Source organism: Caretta caretta, chromosome 14 (assembly GCF_965140235.1).
Source record: "Caretta caretta isolate rCarCar2 chromosome 14, rCarCar1.hap1, whole genome shotgun sequence".
Taxonomy (NCBI): Eukaryota; Metazoa; Chordata; order Testudines; family Cheloniidae; genus Caretta; species Caretta caretta.
Window position 1 is genome coordinate 2,917,204 of NC_134219.1, and position 10,652 is coordinate 2,927,855.

Consider the following 10,652-nt stretch of genomic DNA (forward strand, 5'->3'; position numbering starts at 1 on the left):
GCTTCATAGTGCAGATAACGTGCCCACAGTCACTGGTTCCAGAGGCTCCTGGGAGGTGGGACCTGCTGGCAAGCAGCTTGTCCATTCCACCATTCTCCTTCAGCAACGTCGGCCCTCCCCTCCCCTCCCCCGGTCACCCCAGCGGGGGGCTTTGCTTGCTCCTGGAGTGAGGGAGGGCTTTTGGGAGTAGGCATCTGTCCTGGAGACTCCCTCTCCTGCAGCTCTATGGCCAGCGCAGGTGCTGAGATGCCAGCTGCTAATGAGGTTCTGCTAATGCTAAGCTTATGCCAAGATAATCCAAGCCGCTTGCTGCCAGCATCTTGAAAGGGCCCAGGGGGGCTGCAGTGGCCAACAGGTGCAGCACTCCCTAAATAGCAAGCCCAAGCGTTGCCTATAAAAACCAGGGACGTGCCTAGCGCCCAAGGAGAACTTGCTGAGGGCTGTTCTGGAAGGAGCCTGCCACGAAGCCTGCACCAGGTAAGTGCCAGCCAGAGACCCAGGTGGGAATAAAGCCAGAGGAGAAGGCAGCTGGTGAGGAACGAGGCATCAGCTGTAAACCGTGCACGGAAACAAGGGAGACGTCAGCTTGGAAAGAGCCCCCAGCTCTGCTAGCTGGCTCCAGCGGGAATGGCCTGGCCAGCCCGAGGGGGAGCTGGAGGAGGGAGGCGATGATGAGTTACCAGCCTCTGAGTGCCAACCAAGAAGGCTCCCGACAGTCACAGGGTCTGAGTGCCCTGTGCAAGGCACCCACTGCCCACCAAGTCCGGCCGTGACCCCCCCGGCTCTGTCCCCCCAAGAGGGAGGGTGCTCCGCGGGCCCTGGGAGCTGGATGGCTGGTTTGGGGCACAGCCACCGTCAGGGAGGGGTCTGCAGAGCCCACGGCCGCACGGTTAGTCCTTGAGCCCGTTGGGAGGGACACGTCTCTGATGGCAAATGCAGGACTTTAGGTGCAGCTCTTTGGTGGGCGTCAGAGGCCACCCAGGCCAGGGCCCATGGGACACACAGGGACCAGCCTACAGCCTGCCTGGTTAGAGTCACCCTGCGAGCCCATCTTGGCTGTGCTGCCGGGGAGGGGGATACGGCCGGGGAGAGCCAGGCAGGCATTGGCTGAGCTCTTGGGTCTGGTACAGTTCAGTGGGGAGGGGGGGAGCTGCCGGCTGGGGGGATTTTGTTTTGTACTGTTAAAAGTCAAAGGGTCCCCTAGCCCAGGACAGGGGATTGCCCCCCGCAACTCCCTCGCTGTGACTGGAACTCTAAATAAATACAACGCAGGAGTCCCCCAAGGGAGAGAAGGCGAATGCAATGGCCCTTGCGGTCCCGGTGGGCCATGGGCCTCATGCTGGGAGAGAGGGAAAAACCGCCCCTGCAGAGCTCAGCAGCCGGGCAGCCCAAGGACTCAGGGCTTGTGCCAGTGCCCGGCCTGGGCCCTTCCCCTGGGTCCCCCTGGCACTCGTGCTGGGTCAGCAGTGACGTCTGGGCTCAGCAAGGCCAAGATTTCACTGGAAGGATTTTGCTCCCCCTTTCAAATGTCAGTCCATCCCCTTGCTGGGGTGCCTGGCTGCTTGGCACCCCAGGAGCTCACTGAGGGCCAGGTCCCACAGCACAGCCGAGGGGCCGGAGCCAGCGGGGCAGGCCCCTGCCCTTCACAAATAGCTGCCGGCTGCATTGGCCCCACGAACCGGATAGTCCGCTGGGAAGGCTGAACTATTTCGGCTCAGTGTAACTCTAGAGCGGAGTCGCATCACAAGACGCTGCCCTGTGAATAGAAGAGTCCCAGAGAGGAGGGAGCCTTCTTCAAAACAACATGCAACCCCCCAGAAATAAATACACGAGCTACCGTGGGAGGGGGCTTGAGGTTCTGCCCTTTGAGCCGGATTCCTGGCATGGCGGGGGTGCTGGAAGGTTTCCAGGGTCCCTGCTGTGGTCTGACGTTGCAGCTGGTGCCAGTCCCCATAGCAAGGGCACGGGGCGGAGGGCAAAGAGAAGAGCTTCTGGCGGGGCCCCATCAACAACCAACATCATAAACCCGGTGGGAGACATCCTGCTGCCCAGGAGAGGTGGGGCCGAGCAGGGCTCATGCCTGCTGCCCTCCTATGGGCTGACACAGGGGTAAGTCAGCCCGGACTTTGACCCAGCTGCTCTGGGGGTTTCTGCTGGGAAGCAGGACACCTGGGTTCTGCTTCCAGCTCCCATTGTAGGCGAGGCACCGTTCCTCTCTGGCCCTGTTTGCCCAGCTGTAACAGGGGGCTAGAAATCCCAGCGTGAGGCTGAGAGGTGCCATGAACTAATGCCCACAGGGTGAGCCGAGAGCCCATGCTGGACGGGGCTACAGAGGGAGAAGGGCAACGCCAAAGCCAACAAAATGGCTCCTTGGTGGGAAGGGGGCGGTTTGACTGTCCCACTGGTCCCTGGCCATTCCTGTGCTGAGAGCAAACTGGGCAGGGGACCTGTGTGGGGTGTTGCGCTCCTGGGGAAAGCCGTGCAGGGGGCTCGGGGTCCTGGCGAGCTGGCTGAGGGGGCGCCCGACCATGTCGACTTCCTGTGAAAGGTCACAAGTAAAAGGAACCCTCCCAATGTGCCAGGAGAACTCAGCAGCCGTCAGTGACGGGGGCCAGGAAAGCAAGGGCCGGGGCACTCAGCCATTCCAAACCACCAGGGCACAGAGCCAGCTTTGGGGTGAGCCCCCAGGCCAGGGGAGGGGGACGCCCATTGGCTGGGCCCCCTGACACTCAGAATCATAGAATCATAGAATATAAGGGTTGGAAGGGACCCCAGAAGGTCATCTAGTCCAACCCCCTGCTCGAAGCAGGACCAAATCCCAGTTAAATCATCCCAGCCAGGGCTTTGTCAAGCCTGACCTTAAAAACCTCTAAGGAAGGAGATTCTACCACCTCCCTAGGTAACGCATTCCAGTGTTTCACCACCCTCTTAGTGAAAAAGTTTTTCCTAATATCCAATCTAAACCTCCCCCACTGCAGCTTGAGACCATTACTCCTCGTTCTGTCATCTGCTACCATTGAGAACAGTCTAGAGCCATCCTCTTTGGAACCCCCTTTCAGGTAGTTGAAAGCAGCTATCAAATCCCCCCTCATTCTTCTCTTCTGCAGGCTAAACAATCCCAGCTCCCTCAGCCTCTCCTCATAACTCATGTGTTCCAGACCCCTAATCATTTTTGTTGCCCTTCGCTGGACTCTCTCCAATTTATCCACATCCTTCTTGAAGTGTGGGGCCCAAAACTGGACACAGTACTCCAGATGAGGCCTCACCAATGTCGAATAGAGGGGAACGATCACGTCCCTCGATCTGCTCGCTATGCCCCTACTTATACATCCCAAAATGCCATTGGCCTTCTTGGCAACAAGGGCACACTGCTGACTCATATCCAGCTTCTCGTCCACTGTCACCCCTAGGTCCTTTTCCGCAGAACTGCTGCCTAGCCATTTGGTCCCTAGTCTGTAGCGGTGCATGGGATTCTTCCGTCCTAAGTGCAGGACCCTGCACTTATCCTTATTGAACCTCATCAGATTTCTTTTGGCCCAATCCTCCAATTTGTCTAGGTCCTTCTGTATCCTATCCCTCCCCTCCAGCGTATCTACCACTCCTCCCAGTTTAGTATCATCCGCAAATTTGCTGAGAGTGCAATCCACACCATCCTCCAGATCATTTATGAAGATATTGAACAAAACCGGCCCCAGGACCGACCCCTGGGGCACTCCACTTCATACCGGCTGCTAACTAGACATGGAACCATTGATAACTACCCGTTGAGCCCGACAATCTAGCCAGCTTTCTACCCACCTTATAGTGCATTCTTCCAGCCCATACTTCCTTAACTTGCTGACAAGAATACTGTGGGAGACCGTGTCAAAAGCTTTGCTAAAGTCAAGAAACAATACATCCACTGCTTTCCCTTCATCCACAGAACCAGTAATCTCATCATAAAAGGCGATTAGATTAGTCAGGCATGACCTTCCCTTGGTGAATCCATGCTGGCTGTTCCTGATCACTTTCCTCTCATGCAAGTGCTTCAGGATTGATTCTTTGAGGACCTGCTCCATGATTTTTCCAGGGACTCAGGTGAGGCTGACTGGCCTGTAGTTCCCAGGATCCTCCTTCTTCCCTTTTTTAAAGATTTGCACTACATTAGCCTTTTTCCAGTCATCCGGGACTTCCCCCGTTCGCCACGAGTTTTCAAAGATAATGGCCAATGGCTCTGCAATCACAGCCGCCAATTCCTTCAGCACTCTCGAATGCAACTCGTCCGGCCCCATGGACTTGTGCACGTCCAGCTTTTCTAAATAGTCCCTAACCACCTCTATCTCCACAGAGGGCTGGCCATCTCTTCCCCATTTTGCGATGCCCAGCGCAGCAGTCTGGGAGCTGACCTTGTTAGTGAAAACAGAGGCAAAAAAAGCATTGAGTACATTAGCTTTTTCCACATCCTCTGTCACTAGGTTGCCTCCCTCATTCAGTAAGGGGCCCACACTTTCCTTGGCTTTCTTCTTGTTGCCAACATACCTGAAGAAACCCTTCTTGTTACTCTTGACATCTCTGGCTAGCTGCAGCTCCAGGTGCGATTTGGCCCTCCTGATATCATTCCTACATGCCCGAGCAATATTTTTATACTCTTCCCTGGTCATATGTCCAATCTTCCACTTCTTGTAAGCTTCTTTTTTATGTTTAAGATCCGCTAGGATTTCACCATTAAGCCAAGCTGGTCGCCTGCCATATTTACTATTCTTTCGACTCATCGGGATGGTTTGTCCCTGTAACCTCAACAGGGATTCCTTGAAATACAGCCAGCTCTCCTGCTTGCTGCAGACCTTCTATTGCCGCAGACATCTGCCTGGCCAGCCAAGGTCCGAGCCCAGCAATGGGCACGGGTGCCCAAAGAGCCCGGGAACGCCAGGCCCCAGTGCCCCCGTGGGAATGCGGCAGCAGCAGCATCTACAGAACCTGGTGTCCAGGAGCAGGGGCCCAAACGCCACCCCCAGCCATGGCACAGCTGGGATCCCATCGCCTCAGAGTCAGCCAGGCCCGGTGCTCATGTGGCACCGCAGGCAACCCCGCTGTGGCGGCTGCAGGGCAGGCGTTCTAGCCAATGCCTCGCGGGCACCCGCTGGTGCACACACGTGCCTTATGAAAGGGGCCCCTGTGCATGGAGCCTGGCAGAACTGACGGGAGGCAGCATGCGGCCTGGGCGAATCGCCCCATTCCTCCAGGAGCCACGCCAGGCAGCGAGTCAGCACAGGGGACGGGGAGGCGATGCACGGGGCTTACTGAGCTCCCTCTAGCCAGCATCTCCACAAGGCCTGCAGGGAAGCCAGGGGCTGTTTCTTGCCCCAGTCCCTCGGAGCAGCTCAGCAGGGACACAAGCCTCGAAGCTAGGCCAGGCAGAACTAGAAAAATCCCCCCTCTCTGCCCTCATTCTGACCCAGGCCCTGCAGGCCTGTGCAGCAGATCCCCCCAGGAGGCACTGAGACTGCCTGGAGGTGTGAGTGTGCCAGGGTCACGCTGTGAGTGTGCAAAACTGCACAGGGACAGAGGGTTCCCAGCTCTGCACCAGGCCAAAAACACAGGGGTGGGGAGTCGGCTGGGATCCCAGGGGCAGGAAACAGCCTGGTAGATCATGGAACATTCCCCCCCTCCCCTTCCCCTGCCCCCGCCCCTGCCCCTTTGTTCCCCCTGGGAGGAGTCAGAGATTCTCAGCACAACCCTGCCCCCCCCATGCACCCAGCACAGCTGAGTCAGCCTGGAGATGCCTGGCCTGCGCCCAGCCCTGCGGAGGTTTCACCAGCAGCTGAGCCCCCCCCCATGCCCCCATTTAACAGTGACAAAGGGGGAGGCAATGCCAGCACCCTGGGAGGTTTTCCCCGTGGGACTCCCAGTGACTGTCACGGGGAAACCCTGCATCCAAAAGCAGGGAGCACGGGGGCTGAGTTGGAGCTGCGGCTCGGAGCCCTGTCCGAGGCCGTCCCGGCTCAGCTGCTCCACTCACGCCAGGCTGTTGCCGTGGGCTGGCTTAGCCGCTAGGCACAGCCACGGGGCACCTCCCTAGACGCCCGCTGCTTCTCCAGGAGGTGTCAGTGCCCATGCGCCAGTCCCCTCCGCGTGCCGGTCTCCAGGATGGTCTTACCGTGCCGGGTGCGGGGTGCCGGGAGAATGGAAGTGGTGGGCAGGGACCTGGGGGAGGGCGTCCCACCTCCACGCACAGGTCAGGGGAAGGACTCAGAGGGCACCAGCACCCTCTCCCGCGCTGAGCCAGAGCCGTTCTCGGGGGCGAGTCGGAGAGAGCGCTGCAGAGGTAGGGCTGCTCTTGGTCTGCCCACAATGGAGCCCAGCTGGGGCTCGGGGCATGTCCCACCAAACACCTGGCTTCTGGCGAGCCCCAGTGCAGCAGGCCTGGGCCTGGCTCCTGGCAGGTTCGCAGCAGCTGTTTGTCCACCTGACCCGGCTCGGAAGGGCAGAGAGGAGCTCGGCTGGGACCGGCTCTGGGTGGCTCACGCTGCATGGACCATGCACGTCCCGATCCACACACACGCACCTGCGTCCTCCTGCGGACAAGCAGCCCCCGGCAGCACCAGCCAGGCTCTCAGCTCAGCTCTCCCCTTTCCTCGCCAGGGGACAGGATGGCCGAGGATTTTTCCTGCCAAGTCAAGAAGATGGCACTGGCCTTGGGAACGTCCCTGACGGACAAGGACATTGACCTGCTGCCCTCGGATATGAGACATCACGGTATGGAGGGTCACAGGACTGGGCCCTGCCCACCCTGGGATTGAGGCTGGCTCTGACCCAGGCCCCGGGTGCACTGCATGGGGAGGTTTGTCCCCCAGCTTTCCTTTTTTGGACAATGAATTCAAAGGGGCAGGGAAGAGGTTAAAGGGGCTCAGCAGGTTCCCAGGCCATTGGTCTGAGCCTGCCCTGGGCCAGCCCAGACCGCAGGGCGGGAAACCAGCAGCAGTGAGCAGGGGCAGCGCTTTGCTGCCCGTTCTTGGTTTGTCTCTTGCTGTGATGGGCAGGTGCCTGCTTGCCCGCCCCCTGCTTCCTGACGTGTGGGTCCCCTGCCCCTCTCTGCCCACAGCTGCCCTCAACTACAGCAAGTTCTTCGAGTACATGCAGAAGTTCCAGACGTCGAGTGAGCAGCAGGAGCAGGTGCGCAAAGCTTTCCAGCTCCTGGACAAGGACAACAGCGGCTTCATCGAGTGGAACGAGATCAAGTAACGGCCAGAGGCTTGTACCCTCCCTCCCCCACTAGCCCCTGTCCCTGCCCACATCCATCCTCCCTCCCAGGGCACACACCTGCCCCCCCACCTGTGGTGCCCCACCTTGGCAGGGTAGCTGACCGGCCAGAGGACTGTGCTCCCCAGGGCTGCCAAGTGCTGCCACGGTGCCCCTGGCTCTGGGGTGGGATCCAGGCTGCAGCAGGCCCAGGAGCTGCTCTGGGTGCTGGCCCTGTCTCCTCTCAGCCCACGTTCCCAAGCGCCCATGGGCTCCAGGGCTCTTGCCTGCAGTGCCCCGAATCCACCTGCTCTCAGCCCAACAAGCCCCCACTCCCCAGAGAATCGAACACCACCTGGGGCACCCCCAGAGGCCTTGGGCACCATCGTCATGCTGCAGGGGCTACATGGGTCTGGCCCGTCCCCTCAAACCTCACCTGCCGCTCTGTCCCGCCTGGCACTGTGAAACCCTCCTTGTCCCAGGCCAGCTGAGGCCCCAGCCACCTCCTGAGCCTGGTGCCACGTGTCCCGCAGGTACATCCTGTCCACCGTGCCCAGCACCATGCCCGTGGTGCCCTTATCAGACGAGGAGGCTGAAGCTATAATCCAAGCGGCTGACACAGATGGGGATGGGAGGATTGATTTCCAAGGTAAGGGGCTGGCTGGCGGCCGGGAGGGTGGGGGTCCATAGCACTTGCCCCAGGGGTATCCAAGCCCTGCTAACCCTGCCCCCACCTTTTGGTGGAACATGGGGCCTCTTTGGAACTGCGCTCTGCAGCACTGTTTGGGGTGGTGTCAACATTCAGTGGAGACGCCGCTTGCCCCCAGCTGCCTCCCCGGGGTGTCTGGAAGGCGCAGGAAGCCAGCTGTTGTGTACGGTCTCCTACCGCCCATCTCCCCGGCCTCGAAGTGCGGCTCGCCCCAAAACACACGGCAACCTGACCCAGCACCCACTGCTCCTCTCCCTCATCTTCCTGCAGAGTTCTCCGACCTGGTCAAGAAGGAGAAGATCCCCAAGAAGAAGTGAGGCAGAGGAGAAAGTGCGCCCCACTTCCTGGCAGCAGGCCGCCTGCTTTGGGGGCAGCCCCCCGGGGAGACCACTGCTGGCTACCCGTGCAGCACCGTGCTTGTCCTGAGTGTTCTGTCGCCTAGACCCCAGTTTGGAGGGGAAGGGGCTGGGGAGGGAGGGGGAAGGTCGCAGCCACACCTGGCCTGGGGGGATGGGAGAGCAGGGGGGGTAGCAAGATGCATACCAGGCCCAGAGCAGTAGGAGGCAGTTCTGGGCCAGGGCAGGAGGGAGGGCTTGAGAAATAACAACCACCCCCCTGGCCCCATTGCAGCTTAATCTCCCCAGCACCTCCCCTGCCGGGGACGTGGGGGCAGCTGAGACGCACAGGACCAGCAGCGGGCGCATTCCAGACGGTGCCGCCCTCCCCCCGGCCTCCCAACCCGACAGAGCGTCAGGGCCAGCCAGGCCGGGGCTAGGAGCAGAAAGACTGAGAAGAAAAACCAGACCCGGAGCAGCTCCGAGCCTTGGGCCTCCTGCATCCGTTCCCTTCCCCCTGCCCCCTCCCCTCCCGCTCAGACTGTGCCCAGCTCAGCACCGGAGAGCCCCGCCTGGGCCAGCTGGCTGCTCTCTGCCCGGAGAAGGGCCAGTTCACCATGTGCAGCAGCTGCCCTAGTTGGAGGAGGGTGGGGTGGTGAAAGTTCCTATTTGCAGCCGCTGTCCTTGTGCCGTGTCCTGCCTGGCTCCCGTCCCTGCCCCTGCCCTGCCGTGTGGGGGCAGGAGCAGCCTCAGCACTTCTATTGCAGCCCTGGTGCCGTTCGCATCCGCCGGGGCCATTTCCTGCCCCGAATAAAGACTCTCTCGTGTGATCCCGTCTGCGGCCGAGCCCTCTGCTTTCGCCTGGCCCCTTCCCTGTACCCACAGTAGCCTCAGCCAGGAATTCCCGCTGGCCCGAGGGCTTGGCCGGACAGAGCGCAGTTAGTGGCGCAGAGAGAGAAGCCAGGAGGCCTGGCCCCCAGCCCCTGGCACGGGGAGATACAGCCTGGTTCCACAAACCCCACTGGCCTGCTGAGGTGAACCCCTCCCCGCAGCATGCAGCACCAGCCATAGAGCTCAGGGTTAAAGTCCCTCTGGACCCGTCCCAGGGCCTGGCACCGCTGGGCTGGGCCTGTTCTCAGAGCCCCATGAGCTCAGCTCAGCCCAACCGCGGCCCGTTCTGGGGCTGAGCTGCAGCTGGCCTGGGAGAGGGCGGACCAGAGAGAGACGCTGAGAGCCAGGGGAGGTGCTGGTGCGATGCGGAGAGAGGAGGAAGAGGAGACCCCCTGAATGCTGCCGTGAAAGGGGTCCAGATTAATTTGCCGCACCCCTTCCCCTGACACCCCCAGCCTGGTGCGCCGTACAGGACAGGGGCCAGGTCCGGGGCTACTCAGTTCTTAAAGTGAGAGCACGGCGCAGGGCCCAGCTGCCCGCACTCTCACGCCTGCTTCAACGAGATCCCCCCGTGCCAATCCTGCTAACTTGTTCCAGCCGATACGGCTGGGTCAGCTCCTAATCTCCCCCTCCCGGCATAGACACCAGACTGAGCCGCAATCGCCCAGGCCGCAAAACCTCTGTCAACTTCGGCCCTTCTCTACAAAGGAGCAGTTCAGATAATCCCCAGCTAAGAGATTCCCATTATCCCACTAAACAAGAGGCTGGTTTTCAGCTTCCTTAATTGGGGATCTTTGGCCAAGCTTATCCTAGCTGCGCTGGTCGCCTGGCCTTTCTAGCCCCATTCCTCCAGCGGGGATGGGCCCCACAGGGGCAAACTCAAGGAGCACGGCAGCTGGGATGCGGCCAGAGCAGTCTAAAGTCTGTGTGGAGCCAGGCCTTGGCTGACTCTGGAGCTGTGGGTGGAGAGGAGGACCTTGCTTCTGCCCATGGCCCTTGCCTTCAGTTTAACTTCACCCTGATGCAGAACATGGGAGCAGAGCTGGGCGAGGCCGGACCCAGCAGCTCAAAGCTGGCGATCCGTCTCTGAACCAGAATTCCTGGGGTGGGGACCAGGCTGGATCTGACATGCAACAGCTGGGGCCCCAGACACCATCGCCGGGGGGACACGAGGCAGCATATCCAAGAACATGGCATAAGGAGCCAGGCCAGCACTCACCAATGGGGTGCAAACCTCAGGCCAAAGGACACCCCTCTTCTGCTCGGGGTCAGGGAGCAGCACCGCTCGCTGGCAGCAGTAGTGGGCTGTTAGCCGCCAGAGGGGGCGACACCCCCCCTTTGCCATTGGGGTACACTGGCTCGACATTGGGGTTCGGCTGAGGCAGGAGCACCCCCAGGCTCGTCAGCGCCAGGCCCCTCGGGCCAGACAGAACCACGGGGCAGGCTGCTCAGGGCTGCTCTCCCCACCCGTACAGCCACGGAGGCCACGACTGCAGCAG

At 60.6% G+C, this 10,652-nt stretch overlaps 1 protein-coding gene across 1 annotated transcript; it reads left to right on the forward strand.

Moving 5' to 3' along the window:
* The first annotated feature begins 6,629 nt into the window (after nucleotides 1–6,629).
* On the forward strand, nucleotides 6,630–8,364 carry PVALEF (parvalbumin like EF-hand containing). The gene is made up of 4 exons (XM_048817351.2): nucleotides 6,630–6,735; nucleotides 7,082–7,217; nucleotides 7,752–7,867; nucleotides 8,198–8,364. Exons 1-4 carry the CDS (start codon nucleotides 6,630–6,632, stop codon nucleotides 8,242–8,244), a joined length of 405 nt encoding a protein of 134 aa, XP_048673308.1. The 3' UTR covers nucleotides 8,245–8,364.
* Nucleotides 8,365–10,652: the final 2,288 nt, after the last annotated feature.